Here is a 21,985-nt window from a genome sequence, read left to right on the forward strand (position 1 = left end):
GCACAACCAGCCGAAGCTGAATCCAAGCACAATTTGAAACTATTCTGAACTATTGTGTCAATTTTTGATCAACATCGCTCGTGGGCGATTATGTGAAAGCAAAAGGTGGCGAATAATAGGCAAGGCAGAATGTCCGAAAATTCACCATTAGGGCCACATGTTCGAGTCATGGAAATTAGGTCAAGCTTTCTTTCTGTGACGAAAGTGTCGGAGCCAGCATGTCGGATTGTGGTGATGAATTGTTCCAAGAACACACTTTGTAATCAGTCTGATTTGGTTGTTATCTCAAATTTTGAAACATGGGTAACTTCAAGAAGATTATTGTCAGAAGTTTGAATTAAGCAGGTTATTTATGATGAGAACACTGACACCGATCAGTGTAATACAAGTCAGGATGTATTTGGTGTAATTGTGACACCGATCTACACTTGGCAAGTCCGATGATAAAAGAATCAGGAGCTATTGGCCCACGTGTATCTGAAAGACAGTCAAATTCCGAAACACTAGAATCATCACATGACAATGAAAGTGTTGAGACAGTTGTACAGGTAACGCAGTCAGAAGCCAATCTAGATAATGTAGAGCTTTGGTTTAGTTGGCTGGTTGGTTGGTTTGTTGTTAAACGCCGCACTCAGCAATATTCCAGCTATATGAGGGCGGTCTGTAAGTAATCGAGTCTGGACCAGACAATCCAGTGATTGATATCATGAGCATCGATCCACGCAATTGAGATCGATGACATGCGTCAACCAAGTCAGCGAGCCTGACCACCCGATCCCGTTAGTCGCCGCTTACGACAAGCCTAGTCGCCTTTTACGGCAAGCATGGGTTGCTGAAGACCTATTCTACCCCGGATCTTCACGGGTCGCTTTGGTTTAGTACAGCTCTGAAACCGATATAGGACAGCTCTGAAACCGATATAGTACATGTGTGCGATTTAGCATATTTTTGTGAACACTCAACACTGAAGAGTTTTAGGGCTTTGAATATTTTCAAGAACTGGGTTGTTGAGAGGCAAGAACGAAGTAATAATGAAGTTCCAATGGCACTTCAAAACAGTGTTTGTTAGCTGAAAACGAAAATGATCTGAACTGAACATTGATGTTACGCCGGATCTTCACGGGTATATTATTGTAGCTGATATTTCTCGTCAGACATTCAATCTTTATTTCTTTATTTCGCGTACTGAAGAGGCCACAGGCCTATAGTACAATTTGAGGAATATACAATTTTATACAATTTATGTACATATCTCGCCAAATCACCTCAGGTCATTCCACATCGCATCTCAACACAGTCACATAATTTCACACATGCAGTACAATACCATACCCTGTAACTTCATAATTTCTATTTTACCATATCACAACTTGTTATATCATACAACATATTCTATAACATCATATCATATTGTATCATTATTATAAGATCATACTATATAGTATTATTTCATATACCATTATCATATCATAACATACCATACATACCATCGTACCATATATCACACCTATATTATATCACATTTCAACATGTCATATCACACAACAAATTAGCAATTTCATAGCTTGTCCCAACATATCGTATCATATCATACCATATAATGCCATGTCATTCCATGCCAATTTATATCATACCAATCAATCAATTTTTATTCAACACTGGAAGACCCCAAGCCATATAATATGTACACTAAAAAACAGTATTTACCCAATTTCTATAATACACATAACATATTGCATCATATCCCCTCATGTATCATATCACACCACAACACTTATCATATCATATCATATCACATCATGTCATGTCACATCATATCATTTCATATACATATAACTATACTAAACCATTTGTCATATCACGTCCCACAATATCATATGACAGCCTCATAGTTTAATACCATTTCTAACTCTTTTGTTTGTAGTTTATTCAAATGGCAAATATCTATAAACGTGTACTTAATGTATATAATGTTTCCTAATACCAAGCAACTAAGATTATTCTTTCATAAGGTTCTGTCGGTATGAAGAGGCATAATATATGTACATGGAAACATTTTGTAAGATACTTCTTTTTGTGTTTGACAGCAGTGTAACAAATTTAATAATATTAGGGTACCTGTAATGATAAGCTTGCAGGTATTGTCGTTAGACATGTTAACGCTGCTATTATATCTCATTTTTTTCTTGAACTGCTTTATATATTAAACTTCTGTTGACAATCTCTATGTGGTTTCTACTTATGGCCTTGATCACACCGTTTAGTTTTAATTTATCACGACAGTTTCAGTCTCAGAAGCATGTTTGTTTGTGTGCTTGATAAAGATGTAGGAGTAACCTACGATTTGTTTCTCTGAAAACCCCAAATAGCTATTACGTAGTATATTCTTCATCTTCTAAAATATAATTAATTCCATTCCAGTAACAGATATGTTTTTAGAGGTATTTGCGATTTTCATGACGCAAAATGTGATGAATATGAAAAAAGTAATAATTTACCTTGTCCATATCTCAGAACAGCTGAAATTCCTGCCACATAATCACAAAGAAACGACCAGGTAACTGGTAGAAACAAAGTCTGGCTAATCAAGAAACAGAAGCTGGCATGTCACTTGTAGCGGCATCAGCGTGTCGGTAACGACAGTTCTGCGGCAACGTCGCCTGGAGACAATCACCGTGGAAGCTGTTGAGATTGTCGACTGTTGTTGATTCTGGTGTTCGATGGCAGTAGAGGGCCGTTTGCCAGCATGCGGAGGAAATTGAAAACCCATTGTTCCCAAGAATGGTTTTCTTCATCCGGCTGAGCACTGGGCAAACAGTGGGAATTTAATCAAATTAGCTGGAGAGATCATTCATCATACAGCGGAAAGATTAACGTGACGGCATATCTTCCAGAAAGGCCAGTGTCTTGATCTGCTACGTGTGCTGCTGGGGTGAAGGGTGGCTTCATGTTGTTTGGTTCCATAGTTGATAAACCAGGTTTATGAACTTAGGTGTGTAAATGCGACTACGAGAATACAGAATTAAAAACAGGAAACAGATTACGATGACATGTAGAATATATAAATTAAAAATAACTACAATGTCATCTATTTGCTTCTCGTTCTTGCCTTTATCCTTACAGTGAATGAATAAAAGTAAATAAACACAATTATGAAAGATTAAACACTAAAGTTCCAAACAGATGTGAACCTTCACCTCGCTATCAGGCAATACGATACTCAGCTTGTATGAGGGTATAATGTATTAAATGGAAAATGGAAAAAATATTAGAAATGTCTTGAATGAAATAAAGGGAATATTGCAAACAAACCAATTTCAAAAGGCTCAACAAGCTAAGGGTCAAACTGATAACCCGCTTCGGACATAGGACCAGTATAGCTTGTTGTGCTTGTTAGTTAGAGATAGGCAAACAGATTTACGATGTAAACACCTTTATCCCGCGATATGCCAAGGAGAGGCACGGGCCACCGAGCCGTTGGTGCCCGTGCCTGTAATAAAACAGAAGATGAGATTGGGTTAAATGGCCGAGGGTGTGCAGGTACTAGTGGGCTACTTAGCTGCTAATTGTATATACCAAAAATGCTACCGTTGCCATGGCCACGCGCGTGGCCGACGGCGATTGCAGCTAGCGCTGCTGGCCTGAGACTGCTACCGCTGTCCGGCCTAAAAGGTAGCATATTTAAACGCTACCATTGCTTGGCAACTCCCACGTTGCCAAAAGCAGCTCCACGCTGCTGGCCTAAGTCAGACTGCCGCTGCCCGGCCCCAGGTAGCCGGCCAAAGCAGATCCCACTGCCCGGCCCCATTTGCAAAACCATTGTGCGGCTCCCGCCGCGGACCCAACTGTCAGCTACCGCTTGACAAGACGACTTCCGCCGCCGGGCCCATATACGTGGCAACTGTTTGCCCCAACGTATGTTATTCTACGATTCCCCGGCTGAAAAGTCGGGAAAGACAAGGTTCCCACTGAGAAGCAGGTAACCCCGGAAAGGTTCCCGCTGAAAAGCAGGTAGCCTTAAGCACGAGTATTAATTTGGAAGCAAGTTAATTTGTTACTAGCAGTGTAGCCCACAAGAACCCCGCCACAAAGCACGATAGTGCTACCCCACACCCACGGCCACGCGATACGCGGAGATAGCATTGTTGCCCGGCTTGCTTATGTACTGAAAGGAAACACTAACCTGTGGAGATAATATCCTTACTGGCGCAAAACGAGCGCCAGGGCATGCAATAAATTGTCCGTAAACACACACAGTCCTTTGTCACTGAGGTGGACGCCCTCCCAGGCGTACCATGTCTTGTCAGATGCCAGGATCTGGGGATGTGGCACTGTTGTACCGCCGAGCTCTTTGACTCGGTTGGTCAGTCGGCGGTTGATATTCTTCCGCATCCCCTCGATCTTTCGTGGATCCCTGGCATCGTGCCAGTAGCGCCTGGGCAGCATTGAGGATGCGATGATCTTGGTGTCAGGAAGCTGGAGTTGTATCCGAAGGATTGATGCCACCATGTCAAGGTAGAGTTGGCTGCCTTTGACCGAGCACAGGTCGTTGGAGCCCAGGTGAATGATGAGGGCTCTGGGGCTGCGCCGTGTCGCCTTGACCTGTGTATCCAGAATGGTGTCCAGCTCCTTCCACCTCATCCCCCCTCGTGCCAGCCATAGCATCCTCGGTTGGTTCGGGCTGGTGCCCTTCAGGAGCAAGTACTGCCGTGCCCTGGCCATGTAGCTGGATCCCACCATCCAAACTGTAAACAATAAGAAATGTAGTAAGTACCATGAAAGACTATTTGATTTAATTGTGCAACATTGAATTTGTTGGTAAGCGTATGTAAGCATTGTAGCAATCTGATTTCCACCTGCCGTATTGTTGTATGAGGTGTTCAGGCACCCCGTTCATGGCTGCTGATGTGGCTGCCCCAATGCGGAAGGAGTGCGAAGAATAGCAGGCCGTGTTTATGTTGCTGTGTGCTAAGGCCTTTTTTAGGAGTGCCTGGAATTGGTACCTTGTAACGGGGGAATGGTCAAAGTGGACGAATGCATGTTGTGGGCCGGAGGGGCGCGCCTCCAGGTAGTGCTTGATGGCGACTACCGGACATAGCGGATTACCTGGTATAGGTGACATTGTAACTGTTGTCCCCATCCTGTACTGATCAGACTTTGAGTGTGGTAAATGGATTGAAAGCTGCTGGGGGTTGCCCGAGAAGCTTAAATTCTGGATGGCGCAACCTGTTTTTGAGGGTCCAGTTTGGACGAGTTCGCTAACCCTAAAGAAACCGAAGAATGCTGTGCAGTAGACTGCCTTGAACAGCCTGGCTTCATATGCTGATGAGCATACGTGAGGCAGATTGTTGGTTACTACCTGCAGCAGATCTGCAGTGATCGGTTTTCTGGTGTCTGGTCGGCCCGCTGATTTGTGTAAGCCGGTTACAATCTTGCCTACCAGGAAATGGTTTGTACAGTCGGTGAGCCCGTGGAATTTGTGGTGTGAAGACAGCGCTGCAATGTAAGTCTTGACTGTGTTAGGGGAGTGGTGAGTGACTGACAGATAAGCAATAAAGTTTACGACCTGATCCAGCGGGACTGGCCACACCTCTTGTAGCTGGTGTGCGGACCGGAACTGGTGCAAGGCATTGATGCCTGTTTGGTAAGTGGCCCATGTATTAGTAGACAGAGATTGTTGTAGGAGTCTGCCGGCTTCCTGCCTCAGATCAGCCATATGTTGCACGGGATAGGTGTGGGGTTCTGGTCCGCGGCTGGTGCTGCCTCTCGGAAGCGTTTGAGCTGAAACCTCGAGAGAGCATCGGCAATAGTGTTAGCAGTGGAACATACATACTTTGCCTTAAACATAATATTATATCGGAGACACTGCAGGATTAGGCGACGGAGTAGGCTCATCACTCTGGGGGCCTTGGTTGACTGCTTGTTGATTATTGTTACGACGGCTTGGTTGTCGCAGTAAAAGAGGACCTTTTTGTTTGCGAGTTGCTTGCCCCAGATTTGGATGGCCAGTGTGATGGGGAACAGCTCCAGGAGCGTCAAGTCCCGTGTAGTTCCATCCGTCACCCACTGGGGTGGCCATGCGCCGTTAAACCATTTGCCCTGCATGTAGGCCCCAAAGCCGGCGCCACCCGCTGCGTCTGAAAACAGCTGGAGGAAATCGCTGTCCACCCATAGTTGGTCCTGAAACACTGAAATGCCGTTATAACTCGTAAGAAATGTTAACCACATTTGTAGGTCTTCCTTGACCCAGCTGGTAATCCTAATGTGGTGAAATGGCTGCTTACCTTTGCTAAGCAGATCGATTAGCCTGCGGCTGAATGCCCTTGCCATTGGTATAGCCCTGCACATAAAGTTAAGCTTGCCTATGAGGGACTGAAGGGCCCTTTTTGTGACCTTGATGTTACCTGTTGACAGGATGTCTTGGATTTCCCTTGTTGCCTCCTTGATCTTGGGCTCTGGGATTCTGATCTGCATTGCAATGGTGTCGATTTCCAGCCCTAGGAATGTCAGTTTGGTTGTGGGGCCCACCGTCTTGTCGTGCGCAATAGGAACCCCAAGCTGTTCAAGTGTATTCACGCATCCGTTGAGGTTGTCTGAGCAGTGGCTGGTGCCTGCTGTGCCCCCCGTTAGGAAGTCATCCAGGTAATGCATGACCGGACACGTTGGAAGATGCGATTGCATGCACCATTGCAAGAAGGTACTAAACGTTTCAAATATGGCGCAAGATATGGAGCAGCCAAATGGTAAGCATTTATCGAAATAGAACTCACCTTCGAATCTGATGCCTAGCAGCTCGAAATCGGATGGGTGGACTGGTAAAATTCTAAAGGCCGACTGAATGTCGAATTTTGCTAGTAATGCTCCCTTTCCCAGTTGTTGCACCATCTGGGTAGCTTCATCAAATCTGGCGTACACAACGGAGCAGGCCTCTGTGTCTATGAAGTCATTTATAGATTTACCCCTGGGATAGGATAGATGGTGAATTAGACGGAATTCCTCCGCATGCTTACCCAGGTGCTGACCATATCCTGGCTGCTTCTTGGGCACCAGGCCTATTGGGGATACTTGGAGGTTGTCTAGGGGGGTGTCCTTGAAGGGGCCCGCCATCCTGCCAAGGTCGACTTCCTTTTGTAGTTTTTGTTTCACGTAGCCTGCCGTATCTTGGTGTGTGGCTGATCGCAAGTTTCGTGCCAGGCGACCCGTGCGGCTTCCCTGGAACTCGAGCTTAAAGCCAAAGCTAAAACCTACCCATAAATAATTTGCATCTCTGTAATTGACCCTAGCATATTGGCGTAACCAGGGTGCCATTTCATTGAGATCCACGGGGGAAGGGGCCACTGAATGTACCTGCCTTGCCGGCTGGTTTTCTGTTAGGAAAGGGCTGATTGGGCTTGTATGGGGTCGGTTGGACCCCATTCCCTCGAAAGCAGGTCCTAGAGCTATGGGAATGTTTGCCACACTTACCGCATTTGTGAGTGTACTTACAGTTGACCCTGCTACAGCCAAATTTATTGAAATCCCAGCATACCTGACTGGCGATGTCCCCCTGTACGCGTGTCATTGCGCCCCGTCCGCCTGATTCTGGTTGTAGTACCGGCTGTGTTACCATGTACTTCAGCCACAACTCCCCGTCGATGTTGTCCCAGCGTCGTGAGGGGTCCCTTGACATTCTGTGTCGGAATTGTTGGTCGTAGGTTGACCAGGCATCCCCCCCGAATCGAAGTGCCGCCGTTCTTATGGTTTCCATGTAGGACAGCAACCCATGGGTTGTGCGGACCTCGGAGTGTCTACTAACGTAAGTACACATGAAAATGTGGAAAGCTGAAGTCCAGCTTGCCAGGGACAGGCGCTTTGGTTGCTGTTTTATTGGTTTAAAATTACCTTACCTGAGGAGTCATACGCCATGGTAATCGTACCGTCCTCGTGACTTCCCTCGGTGTTTGGTAGTATTGTGCCGAGGTCGACATACTCGCCACGCCAGATTTTTTCCCTCACCTGTTGTTTGACGTGCGCGTCTATTCCGTCAGCACGGAAGGAAAGGGAATCCCCGTATCCGGCGATGTGATTGGCTGGGGCCGCGTCACCGTCGGCCTCGTTGTGCGCATCGGGAATTCTCCCTATGTTGGGCGAAATGGCGGGAGAACTAAAACCAAGCCTTACCTGTTGGTTTGCGCTAACCGGGCCGGGCGCTGAATGTTCCAGCAACTGGAGTATTTTTCCCAGTTGCTCGTTTACCTGGGTAGCCGAGTTGGCAACCTGCGCGGCATTTACAAGCTGCGCCGATTGTACGTTAATTCTGTTGCCACCTTCGATATTTCCGTAATTGGCAGACTCACCATCAGCTGTTGTCTCCTGTACAATGTGTACTCCCGGGGTTTGTCTTCTGGTTGTCCTGGCCTGCTTGGCTCCCCTCACAAGCTTGTGGTTGACGGTTGCTCTTCTCTTGGGAGGCATCACGAAAAGTCGGGGTGGCGAGTTGGTATTCCACAAGCGTAAATTGTCCCGCGGGTGAAGTTCGGGAGTAGAGCGGAATAAATGCGATACGGCGAGTGCTGAAATAGATGGTATTCAAAGCGTAATCGGCGAAACGGTCGCGATTGTGTAAATGCGATACGGCGAGTGTTGGAATAGATGGTATTCAAAGCGTAATCGGCGAAACGTTCGCGACTGGGTACAAAGGAAACGTAAAATGGGAAAGCGATTAGATACAGTGACACACGTGTGTACTTGGGGAAGGGCTGCTCGCGAATGACGGACTAACAAAGGGCGGGATGATGCTTGCGCGGGATTATTCCCCGGGCACGGTGCCGAGTGGTGGCCCGGGGTGATTGAGTTACGAGGGGTGATTGGGTTACAGACGTAATTAGCCCATGGTTTGGATACGCGCGATAAAGTCATTTAGTAGTTAGTACTAAATGTAATTATCTGTATTCACGGCTATGTCAGTCATCCACACCTTCAGAATCACACGTACCACGTCCACATACGTAGCATACTAGCCACTGGTCAGCTGTTCCTCTTCATACTGAACTGCACCCGTAAACAACTTTATCATCAATACCTCTGTCAAATTGGACCGCCTCCGTGGTCTAGTGGTAGAGCGTCCGCCCTGAGAGCGGAAGGTCCGGGGTCCGGGGTTCGATCCGGGGTTCGATCCCCGGCCGCGTCATACCAAAAGACGTTAAAAGATGGTACTTGTTGCTACCCTCTCTGGCGCTCGGCATTAAGGGGCTAAAACAAGGAGGGTCGGCTCGGAGTCAGTATACTGTGTCTGAGTGGGATATTCATGTTAAACTGCGGCATGGTTTCTCAGTGAGCTAGCACTATAAATCGGCATCAGTCCGGACTAGTACAAGCAGCCACACAAACACCCACACGTACATGCACGTCGCTATATAAGTGCAATAATCTTGGACGCGACGTTAAACTCTATTTCACCTCACCTCACCTCTGTCAAATTAAATTATACAATTCTGTCGAGATACAATTGTAATTTGAACATGTAATATCTTTGTGTATATGTTAGATGTTCTGGTTGTGATACTGCTGTTACATAATGTCAATCCTTTGTTATGGTGTTTACATTGGAATGTGTATTGTGACCAATGTAGTTTGTTTGTGTATTAGAGTGTATCGGGTATATTTTATAACTACTATTAATCGTATGTAATCTTTTTTTATGTTGTAAAATTCTGATCCTGCTATGTATAATTCAATATGCATCAATCATTGTCATTTCTTCCATATCATGTTCATCGGCTGTTCTTCGAACATACATATATGTATGATTGATTGTGAACATTCTATAATTGATTGTAAGTATTCTAGTATTTGGGGCGGTGGGGTAGCCTAGTGGTTGCGTTCGCACGTCACGCCGAAGACCTGGGTTCGATTCCCCACATGGGTACAATATGTGAGGCCCATTTCTGGTGTCCCCTGCCATGATATTGCTGGAATATTGCTTAAAGCGGCGTAAAACCATACTCGCTCGCTCGCGCTCTCTTGCATTGGCTACTGATATAAATTGACGTATTTTTTCACTCAGTTCTTGTGTCATTTTGTTTGTTGGTCGTTTACCGTGGTACATTTACTCAGCGAGTTGATCCCAAATCTCGATATTTGATAAGTAACAGAGAAGCCCCGATCAGTATTATACTACTGTATGGGCAATTGTCTATGGCGGTTCGCCCAAATTATGTTTCTAGGTTTGTCGGCACCATACCCGTGCTCGTGGGTTTCACCTAAGTGGTAAACATCTGAGACCTGCATCACTTCGGGCTTTCCTCCCACATTAAGCTGACACGCCGTGATATAACTGGAATACTTTTAAAAGCGGCGTTAAACCCAACTCACTCACTATTGTCTATGGTAGCTGATCGACAATACCTGTCGTTTAGCAACACGTCGAGAAATCGCATCCCCGATTATTCAGTAAATCATATCCAATATCTATCATGATGAACACCCGGGGACACTTCACCACATCAAATATTATCTCTCGCTCATGGGAGTAATTTGATTGGACGGTTATTTGTAGCATCGCCCTCTGCGTACCGGACTGAAAACTAAGCATGGTGGCGAATGGGTCCAGGGTATTTTTGATCATAATAATAGAATGGATATATGATACGCTGTGTAATCGAGGATAAGACTATCGAAGAAGATGTACATTCAAGCAACGATAACGCCTTTACTCCAGGCATACGAAAATAGATTAAACCTCCTGATGGAAGGTGTTGGTATGAACATTCGACACAAGGGCTTATGTGTAATATGTATTTTTCAGCTTTTGTTTTATCTCTCATTGTTAAAACGAAGTCAATATTGTGATCTGAATGTCTTGAGTTATTGTATAAGTCATTTAAATTCACATCCCGTATATTTGGGGATTAGAGTTACAATCCCGATATAAGTTTTTAATAGAAGCGATTCGATTAATTATCTTTTTATAAATTAAAGCCTTCATGCCATATGTTATATGCAGAAGGCATTCATTATCGTTAAACTATTAATGTTAGGCACTAGAATGAATGAAATACTTCACTATAAATGACAACCTGTAAAAAGGACCCATATTTTATTATTTCGATGTGAGAGTTCACAATAAAACAATGCTGCATAAATAGCTTCGAGCGAGCGCTGATAACCATGGACCAATCATGATCAGGACTGACCCCAGTGTGGTGACCAATTGACAGATATGGGAAATTATATATCCCCGTGTTATGGATTTTCGAACGCTAAAGAAACATTTCGAATTTTCTCGTTAATCAAGAGAGCACCTGTAAAACATCTCGCTCACTTATAAAAGACGATTTTACCTTAATAACGGCCCATCATCTGAGTATTTACAATGTCTGTGTGACACCACACCCCTTGTTATAGAGGGAGTAATCGCGATAAACATGGCAGTTCGAAAACATTTGATGTCCGACGGCTATGATCCGACGATAATATTTATGTTATTAATACCGTCACCTCCTCTGTATCTGTATTGTAGAATGCTCTGGTTATATGACCATGAATTCATGCGCGGATCAACATATATTGTCTGGCACAGTATTCTGTAAACAGACTGGCAGGACTGAATGAATGGTATGTCAATATAAATTACAGGATTTAGCATGATTTTCCATTGCTTGCGACGATCATTTGTCCTGTGCGTGATTTGTTATCAATGACAGTCAATGATTCAGCCTGAATCAATGATATCTGAGGTCAGAGTCAATGTGTTTTATTGTATTCAAAGCTTCGGGCCAATACACAAGCATTATGTACAGTAAACTACGGTTATAACGAACTCAAAGGAAGCTCCAATTCTAGTTCGTTATAACCGTAGTTCGCAATAAGCATGTATGCAGTATATATACAGCAATTTTCCGAGACCACAAAAGACAGTTCGTTATATCCGTCAGTTCGTGATGAGCGTGTTCGTTATAAACGTAGTTTACTGTATTATATTGTGTCTGTATAATACAATACTAGTTAATCATGGATTACCGGATAAGCCGTATCCTACGTTTTGAAAGTTCTCTCAGTACAGATAAAGCATGTACTATATATCTATACGGTATATCTGGTATATTGACATATAAACCTGATAATACTGCTAACAGGAACCGGCTAGAATAGGTCTTCAGCAACCCATGATTACTGTAAAAGGCGACTGTGCTTGTCAGGAGAGGCGACTAATGGGATCGGGCGGTCAGGTTCGCTGACTTGGTTCATTCCTGTCATCGTATCCCAATTGCGTGGATCGATGCTCATGTTGTCAATCACTGGATTGTCTGGTCCAGACTCGATTATTTACAGACCGCCGTCATGTAGCTAGAATATTGCTGAATGCGGCCTTAAACAACAAACCAACAAGCGCTCACAAATGTTGTCTCTAGGGATCTTTTTCTTGAAGGGAATGAAGGACAACATTGACATCATCGCTTCGAAACATTTAATTCACAACATATAAACAATAAAACAACAAATAAAAAAAAGGGAGATACTTTTTTCGTAATCTTAGTTTCCAGACATATATGAGGTAAATGGAACATTTACATTGAACATTTATAAGTTATTATACAGTAAGGGTTGGGTAACTGGGAACGCAGCTATAAAACAGATTATGAGTTAACACGCAACTAAATTACAGTACTAGTATAATACGTAATTAAATCAAACAAAGGAAATATCTAAGAAAAGGTGTAAGTGTCATTGTGACTCTGCAGTTCAAAGTCATTGCTGTGGTGTCGGTGGAAACTGTGAACAATACTCGTCATATCCGCCTCTGTTCCAGGGATTGGTTTCTGGGAAGGCAGTACTGACAGCATTGTACCGCAAGAGGGCGTTCTTCAGCTTCTCAGAAGATGGGCCAGTAAACTGCACAAATGACACCTGCTCTCCAGAAGGACCTTTCAGATAGGAGTATCGGAGTCCCTGGAGTGCTCCTTCAGTGAAGGTGACACTGTAGTCCTCTAAGGGAACCTGCTGACCGAGAGTGTTCACATCAACGGCCCTGTTTCCTTTAATCTGTGGAAATCCACGGGAGGCTGACCTCTGTTCCACATCTCTTAAATAGGAATTCATATCAACTGACTCTGGCAATAGGAAAGTGAGCCGCATGTTGTTGATCAGAGCTGGTGTGCTGAGGTTGAATGTAGGATTAAACTTCGGATAGCTGTAATTTCTACCTGTGTCATACTGAAGCATCTCAATCACATAGTTGTCAAAGTAGCTGAATCTCAGAGCGAGGCTCATGTTCCCAGAGAGTGTGATGTTAGGAATGCCCAGACTCTGATAGTCAACGTGCCATTCCTCTGCCTGTAGCATCTCTTTTTGGAACAACATGTTTTGGTCGTCATCACCATAAAAACCAGCGTCTCCATTATCCCCCAGAGATCCTCCTAGTATTTCGGTATAAAAATCAGCGGAGCCAAATAGGCTCCTAGTCCTCGTCCCGTGCTGGAAGAGTCCATAGTTTTGTCCAGTGAGCCCAGCTCGTACCTTCCACTTATTGTCAGGATGTGGTTTGTCCAGAAACGCTGTGCTGACGGCCTTCCTCTTGCAATACTCTTTACCAGTATCTAACAAAACATCCCCTGCCATCCTGTTTAATTCCAGTTGTTCACCTGACGGGCCTTTAAAGTATGCCCACTGCATTGATTGATCTGTGGCATTTAGGGGCATGGTGTAGTTTTTGATTGCGACCCGTTCTCTTTCAGCCTCGCTGTGCACTGTGACTGGTCTGTTTGCCATCACTTGATTGAATTTAAGCTGGCGGGATCGGGTCTCCAAGGCATGCACGTACATGTTGAGGTCCACCGTGGGCTTCACCCAAATATCTATATGCCCATTAGGGACAACGGCAGGACTCGAGCGTCGGTCTCTCACAACAAAACTTTTTTCCGGACGCTCCTTGTCAACAAACTGGACCAGCTGTATGATTCCATTGTCAAAGAAAATAAAAGCCCCGACAACCTGAATTGGGAATAAAATACATATTGTATTTGTCTTGGTGTGAGTGAGTGAGTTTAGTTTTAAGACACTTTGAACAATATTTCAGTTATATCAGTGTGTAACCTTGACGTATGAGGAAAACCTGAAGTGACCACGGGTATGGTGCTGACAAACCTATAGACATGTCTAATCAGGGTGATTCTGGGATTTGAACCTGCTATCATTGTTTTTTGGCACCGAAGTCCGTATTGGTATATGTTTGTTAAAAAATGGGAAAACAGTTGAATTCATCAATGTCTTGTTTCATGTATACGGATCGTGTATTAGTAAACATTCACAAAGACGCGCGTTTGGGAACGAAGATGAATGATCTAGTTTACGGTGAAGCGTTTCTGTAACAGACATGTATCTTTCTAGATTGGGAACACGGTTGACTCACTCGTCTTAGACACATACATTCGTTATGCAGAGTTCCACCACTTACCCGTTGTACGGATCTACATGTATATACTTTCTAATCGTGGGACACTTTTGACTTCCCTCTCACATTAAGCCAACATGCCATGATACAGTTGAAATACTCTTCAAAGCCCCCTCAAACCCTACTCAGTTACTCCAGAGAACACGCCACATCCAAATAATGTCAACGTGTGGCTTCTCGCTAAACATTGACGTCGGTATTGAAATTCATTGCCAAAATCTTGTAAGGAGGTCGTTTGACCTAATTTGTATTACTCTTGAACGTTGTCAAGTGACTTGATGAATCGAGAAATTAACTCGATGTGGTAGTCTTACTTTCATGTTCACATAAAGGAGTGAGTGAGTGAGTGAGTTGTGTTTAACGCCGCTTTTAACAGTATTCCAGGCACATCACGGCCTGTCAGCTTTATGTGGGAGGAAAGCTCGAATGTGGGACGTTTACCACTTCGGGGAAATCCACGAGCACGGGTATGGTGCTGACAAACCTAGAAACATAATCGGGGCGAACCGGGATTCGAACCCACAATCATAGGTTTCTTGCGTGATCAAGGGACGCAACTCTGCACAACGAATTGCGGCGCCTTTGACGACTGGGCCACCCGTGCCCGCCATGGTCACATGAATGGAACGTGGTAAAATGTTCCGCTAAGGTATTCATAGATATGCACAATATCTTATTCAAACGTATGAAATTGGGGTTATATTACGGATAAAATGTTATTCTACAATTATTTTTCTGTAGCTATTTCGCAAAAGATGTAGTTCGGCATGCTTTCATCATTGGCAATGCATTCGAAGTAGTTCGACATCCATATGAACATTATTTACATGATTTTCAGAACGACAGCTAAGGTCGTATTGTGGAAAAAAAACCAAAAGCTATATATAACTAAAGAATCATAATTTATCCTCACCCAACAATCCAACCCACTCTCACACATTTTGAATTATGCTACAAATTCCCAAAATTATTCATGTGAGGTATATTTGTTTTATCTTGACTGACATTTTAAGTGAAAATATGTTTGTTCTATTTGCCATTTAGTTGTTTTTTACTGACCTCGTATGTCCCATTATCGCTGATGTCCGGGACCCCGAAGATCGCTGGTGCCACCTTGCTCTGTCGGGCTTGGAGGATCTCCTTCTGGAACATCATATTGTGATGTTGGTTTCCAGAGTAGCGGAACATGAACTCTGGGGCCAGCATCCCACCCAGAATCTCAGTGTAGAACCTAATGGAGTTCGTCAGGTTGTCAGTGGTAACAGACGTGAAGGCAATACTCAGAGAGACATTACTACCACACGTGGAATAGGCAATCGACAGAAGAATGGAAATATGTATTAAGCCCTCCATGTTTGTCTGAGGCAAACATGACGTGGTCGGACTCATGCCATGTACCACTATCTTGAATTGGGAGAACACGTGTCAAGTTTGTAGGTATAATTAGAAACCTGGGGTCAACAAGATAAGGCCATGCAATATCAGAGAGACATTACTACCACACGTGGAATAGGCAACCGACAGAAGAATGGAAAGATGTATTAAGCCCTCCATGTTTGTCTGGGGCAAACATGAAATGATCGGACTCATGTACCACTATCTTGAATTGGGAGAACACGTGTCAAGTTTGTAGGTATAATTAGAAACCTGGGGTCAACAAGATAAGGACATGCAATATATTTCTCTGTGAACGATGACTCTTTGGCTTGTCTATAACATTGTCCACTTCATGACGGGAATGGCACAAAGAACCATCGCTTCTTTGTTATATACGCATCACAAGTATTTGTGTTTTATACTTTTTAAGGACGAATATATATGCAATATGATATCATGTCCTCTTAAAGACGATGTGTGTTGCAATATCTTCTTGAATAGTTGGCCCAGGGGTGGCCCAGTCGTATGAGGTCCCACAATTCGCTGTGCACATTAACGTCACTTGGACACGCCAGATACCAATGCCCGTTCGTTCGAATCCCAATTCGACCATTTCTTGGTTTGTCAGCACCATACCCGTGCTCGTTGGTTTCACCAAAGTCACTTCAGGCCTTCCTCCCATATCAAGCATACAAGCCGTTATATGACTGGAATACTATTTAAAGCGGCGTTAAACCCAATTCACTCACATTGGAATAGTGAAAAATGGTGTATGTCTTAATACCAGTCATTAGCTATTTTCAAAGAACCATCCTTTATTGAACTATGTGTTGCAGGAAGCGTAGAACCTTTTGCACCTTTTGTTTCACCATCAATATGGCGACTTCAAGGCAAACCAAAGCGTTTCTTTTCAACGTGGCAACCTTTGACGAAATCTTTGATTCAGACGTGAAAGAATGCAAAATCGGAGATCTCGCCAATATCTAAATACCACGTGAATTATACCGCAAAATCAAATTCTTATGAACAGTGCCACTTGTCCAGTAGAAACGCATTTGACCCGGACATTTCTGATTACAGGCCAAATTTGTGTTTCAACTCACCAGAAGGTTGTTATTGGTCACCATAAAAAAACAAAGAAAATCAAGGTTGGGGAAATATGTTTTTTTTGCATGGTTCTTGGGGTGGGGTCTGTGTTTTTTCACACAAATTTCAGCAGGAAGGTATCTGTCATGGCTACATAGATCATGTAAATATAGAATGTCTCTAGAACAACGTACTGGGGAGTAAAGATGTTTCAACGTGAGAAAAATAGAAACAAATAAAACGATACAAAAATGAACACATTCCATTTTCCATTTTTGTGAATTAACGCGACAAGACCCTTTCCATATTCGTCAGAAATCTCTGCCAAACGTCCCTTGTACGATTCAAAAATGTAAGTCTTGAAATATTGTACAAAAACATAATATATTGGTTTAAAATGGAAGGCCTATATATTCAGCTGGTAAATCAGCTTTATTGTCAACTGCATTAATTGTCGTTATGTGATATGTTCCCCACACTACATAAACCGTATAAGATCGGTCCCCAGGCCAGCCCTGTGTATGTTCCGTATTGTAAACCGTCTTAGAATGTGAAGTTTGATATGAGTGGTGCCTCATTAAGAACTACACTGGCACGTTTTGTTGCACGGATAACATGGCATGTGATGCTCAGGTCTTTGGGAGATTTACCGGGGTGTCGAAACCCAACATTTCTGATTGGTTGGTCGGTTTGTTGTTTAACGCCGCACTCAGCAATATTCCAGCTATATGACGGCGGCCTGTAAATAATCTAGTCAGGACCAGACAATCCAATGATTGATTTCATGACCAACGATCCACGCAGTTGGGATCGATGACATGCATCAACCAAGTCAGCGAGCCTGACCACCCGATCCCGTAAGTCGCCCCTCGACAAGCGTAGTCGCCTTTTACAGCAAGTATGGGTTGCTGAAGACTTATGCTATCCCGGATCTTCACGGGCCCGACATTACTGAAGGACAATGCAATGTTCCTAACTTCTGTGAATTGGAAGTGTATGGAATGGAATCGAGTAAATGTAAGTAGATCGTTGCATTCCTATTATTTGTATTCGATCTGTTGGGAACTGATAGTATCCTGTCTACGATCTAAACGACTCATTTCCACCCCCTATCCCAACTGTGTCTACCCCAGCGACGACCTGAGGACTAAAACATTCTCTTCTTCAGACTGCCAGTAGGTATACTGTTGAGTCCATGTGTGCTAAACTAATCACATCACATCTCCATATATCTGGTGCTTGTTTATACCATTATCTAAAGAATTCCCAAATAATAATGACTCTTTTCTGAGATTACATGATCATTCTGTTGTGGGACGGACATTATGAAAAAAGTTGAAGAACATATTTGCATGGTGTCTTCAGTCACGGCCAGTATCAGTCGTATAATCTTGACTCCTGATCCCTCGGGGATAGTTACCTTTCCGCAGGACAGAAGAGTGAGTGAGTGAGTATGGTTTTACACCGCGTGTTGTGGTTCAACATGTTCCTTGACAAAGTTGCAAGGCCTCATAATGCACATATAAAACCTTTCACAACAAAGGCACCGAACATATTAATCACAGAAACCAGAACTCCTGTCTGATGTGTTCGCATGTGTTGAAGTCACCATGTTACCTCTGACAACGTTACCTTTGACGTTACCACTGACAACCTCTGATGGCATAGTTAGATGCCTGTTAATGACCTGCCCTCCTTTCATTCATGTTTGTGAACAGATTGGTTTGTCGTGCGATGTGCGTCCTTCGTAATACTGATTTGCTGTGCCAATGGAACATGATATGAATTAACATATGACATGCCTACAGATTGATTCTGCTGAAATGCAATTGTCAAAGACATAAAAGACATTTTCCTTTGGACTCGGGATGAAGAAGCTTTGCCCCAGATGAAAAAAACTTGTGCTCGGTACGAAGGAACCTCTACTCGGGATGAAGAAATCGCTGCTGTGGATGAAACCTCCGCTCGGGATGAAGAAACCTCTTCTTGGGGTGAAGAACCTTTGCTTGGGATGAAGAAACCTCTTCTTGGGGTGAAGAACCTTTGCTTGGGATGAAGAAACCTCTTCTTGGGGTGAAGAAACCTCTGCTCAGGGGCTTAGAAACCTCTGCTCGGGATGAAGAAACCCCTTTCGGGATGAAGAAACCTCTACTTGGGATGAAGAAACCTCTTCTTGGGGTAAGAGACCTCGGCTGGGGACGAAGAAACCTCTTCTTGGGGTGAAGAAACCTCCGCTCGGGATGAAGAAACTTCTGCTAGGGACGACGAAACTTCTGATTGGGATGAAGAAACCTCTGCTGGGGATGAAGAAACCTCTGATTGGGATGAGGAAACCTCTGCTAGGGATGGAGAAACCTCCGCTCGGAGTGAAGAAACCTCGTCTAGGGATGAAGAAACCTCTACTCGAGCTGAAGAAACCTCCGCTCGGGATGAAGAAACCTCTGTTCGGATTGTAGTAACCTCTACTAGGGATGAAGAAACCAAGCGTGTTCACCATGTGCAGACTACGGAATCATTTGGGTATCGCCATACTCGCCACGATCTCATCACCATTGGTACTGACCTCGCCATCGTTTAAGGGGGAAAGTTCAAAAATGACAAGTCACTCTCCCTGCACTGGTTTCATGGCTTTATGAAGAGATGGCCTGACCATCGGAAACAGCATCTCCCCCTTCTTCGTGTTTGAAGGTCATCATATGCAAGATGAGAGTATCTCTAGAACCGTAAGCTATTCATGATGGTCCAACAGTGGGAGTTTCAGGACCTATCTACCTGAACACTTTCTCAGATTCTGCACCCACCCAACAGCAGAGAAGCCAGTACTTATCCCATATGATGGACACCGGTCGCACGTTTCAGTTGCCCTTAGTGAATGGGCAAGGCAGAAACATATAATTTATTTAAAAACTGCCAGCTTAACCTATGGACGTTGGCTGCTTAAGGTCCTTTGAAAAGATCTACCGCAACATACGACACGGGAACGTGCGTGGATGTGCTGCGCGAGGAGTAGAAAGACCTTCTTATCTGCCGTTTAGGTTATAGTGCCATCTCAGCTGCTCTGACACCATTCAATCTTCAGCCAACATTCAGAAAGTGTGGGATTTGATGAAACCCAAAACCAACCAAGAAACGGACGCCATAACTTCAATTGTTAACGGCAGTGCCTTTAAAGGTGACAACAGCTTGGAGATAATGAAAGAACATCCCCCCCCCAAAAAAAAAAAAAAAAAAAAAAAAAAAATTCAATTAATCACCTGTGATTGTTTTTCGTGGTGTTGTAGTTTTAATGACATGAATAAAAGTTCTGATGAGGCGGCTGTATTTTAACCAGGTTTATAAATTTAAATTTAACATCTGCATTAACATTATTGTTTATGTATCTGTATGTCGTATATATGTTAAGGCGGTGGGGTAGCCTAGTGGTTAAATCGTTCGCTCGTCACGCCGAAGACACAGGTTCGATTCCCGAAATGGGTACAATGTGTGAAGCCCATTTCTGGTGTCCTCCGCCGTGATATTGCTGGAATATTGCTCAAAGCGTCGTAAAACCATACTCACTCACTCGTATATATGTTACTGACTGGATTAACACAACTATGATAACTAATTCCAACTACTGACAATGGCAATATTGGTTCTCTTTCTACTAAAATGTAGACTGTGCATTCCACTAGATATATGCTACACGGCTAATAGACAAAATAGAAACTACGAATCATCGCGGCTGACAATTACATCTTTTCTCTAGTAGAAATCAGCCTGTATTAGGCTGACAAGCCGGGAAACTGAGAAGGCAGTGTTAAATTCAACTCAATCACAGACTGTATACACTAACTGAATTATTTTGTTAAAAGGTCATGACGAAAATATTCTGGCAAGAGGCCAACGTGTGTCAATAAATGTATTGATATCAATATTGTAAAGGAACGTTAACGCCTTTATCTTTCTTATCATTTCGTTCTTATCAGATGACCCGTTCATTGGTCTCCATAGTAAGCATATGTCTACTATGACTACTCTCTGCGTCCTTGGATCTTCCATTACAGCTTCGACTGCCTCCGTGGTCTAGTGGTACAGCGTCCGCCCGGAGGGTGGAAGGTCCGGGGTATGATCCCCGGCCGCGTCGTACCAAAAGACGTTGAAAGATGGTACTTGTTGTTACCCTGTCTTGCGCTCGGCTTTAAGGGGTTCAAACAGAGACTGGTCGGTTCGGGGTCAGTATACTGTGTCTGAGTGAGGTATTCATGTTAAACTGCGACGAGAACTATAAATTTGCATCAGTCCGGACTAGTACAAGCAGCCACACACACACGTGCGTGCAGGTCGTTATATAAGTGCAATAATCTTGGACGCGTGTTTAAACCCCATTTCACTTTACCTGAAACAGTGGAGTCATTGCCATCTTTATTTTGTTCCAGCAAACGAGGTTGAGATCATGAAATCAACTTGATCCTTTTCATATTGAATATGATATTTCCTATGAATACACAATGCCGTTTAGAAAGTGGTCAAATGTAACAAATGTTATATCTGGGATAACACTTTCTTAGTAAAGTACAGATTCCCGTACTTTTTTAGGATGAGTCCCCTTCGACCCCACATTGCCAGAGTGAGGCACTTGATCGCCAGCACACAAAGTCAGCGAACTAACCCACTCAGCCACCGAGTCAGTCCAGACCAGTACAAGCAGGCACACACACACACACACACACACACACACACACACACACACACACACACACACACACACACACACACACACACACACACACACACACACACACGGGTGCATGCACGTCGGTATACAAGTGCAATAATCTTGGATGCGATGTTAAACCCCATTTCACCTCACCTCACAGCTTAAACCGAAACGTGTATGTGTTTGACATTGTGTGTTCTTTCACTTGGGGAATACACTATTTAAGTACACCTGACCATGCTTGAAAGTAATCTAGAAGTGACAATTTCTAGTTTTGGAAAATGATAAATGGTATGACAAACTGTCAATACAAACACAGTTTTGATCTGTGTTTAATTGCTCTAAAAACGAACATTCTAAGAGGAAAAACATATCTAAACTAAGTTCCTGAA

At 43.7% G+C, this 21,985-nt stretch overlaps 3 protein-coding genes and 2 pseudogenes across 3 annotated transcripts; 1 reads left to right on the forward strand and 4 right to left on the reverse strand.

The window, feature by feature from the left end:
- Window positions 1–218: 218 nt before the first annotated feature.
- Window positions 219–1,137, forward strand: LOC139451975 (uncharacterized; annotated as a pseudogene).
- Window positions 1,138–4,155: 3,018 nt separating this feature from the next.
- Window positions 4,156–7,492, reverse strand: LOC139452898 (uncharacterized). Its single transcript, XM_071234532.1, has 2 exons — window positions 6,162–7,492; window positions 4,156–4,745 (listed from the first exon to the last, which is right to left on the reverse strand). The coding sequence occupies exons 1-2, from the start codon at window positions 7,414–7,416 to the stop codon at window positions 4,201–4,203; spliced, it is 1,800 nt and encodes a 599-aa protein (XP_071090633.1). The 5' UTR covers window positions 7,417–7,492; the 3' UTR covers window positions 4,156–4,200.
- On the reverse strand, window positions 7,417–8,462 carry LOC139452897 (uncharacterized; annotated as a pseudogene).
- A 4,027-nt stretch (window positions 8,463–12,489) lies between these two features.
- LOC139453082 (uncharacterized) lies at window positions 12,490–15,820 on the reverse strand. The gene is made up of 2 exons (XM_071234705.1): window positions 15,491–15,820; window positions 12,490–13,971 (listed from the first exon to the last, which is right to left on the reverse strand). The coding sequence occupies exons 1-2, from the start codon at window positions 15,818–15,820 to the stop codon at window positions 12,730–12,732; spliced, it is 1,572 nt and encodes a 523-aa protein (XP_071090806.1). The 3' UTR covers window positions 12,490–12,729.
- Window positions 15,821–18,983: 3,163 nt separating this feature from the next.
- Window positions 18,984–19,391, reverse strand: LOC139451976 (postacrosomal sheath WW domain-binding protein-like). The gene has a single exon (XM_071233257.1). It carries the CDS (start codon window positions 19,389–19,391, stop codon window positions 18,984–18,986), a length of 408 nt encoding a protein of 135 aa, XP_071089358.1.
- Window positions 19,392–21,985: the final 2,594 nt, after the last annotated feature.

The sequence above is a fragment of the Haliotis cracherodii genome, unplaced genomic scaffold (assembly GCF_022045235.1).
Source record: "Haliotis cracherodii isolate W230 unplaced genomic scaffold, xgHalCrac1.p SCAF_9, whole genome shotgun sequence".
NCBI lineage: Eukaryota > Metazoa > Mollusca > Gastropoda > Lepetellida > Haliotidae > Haliotis > Haliotis cracherodii.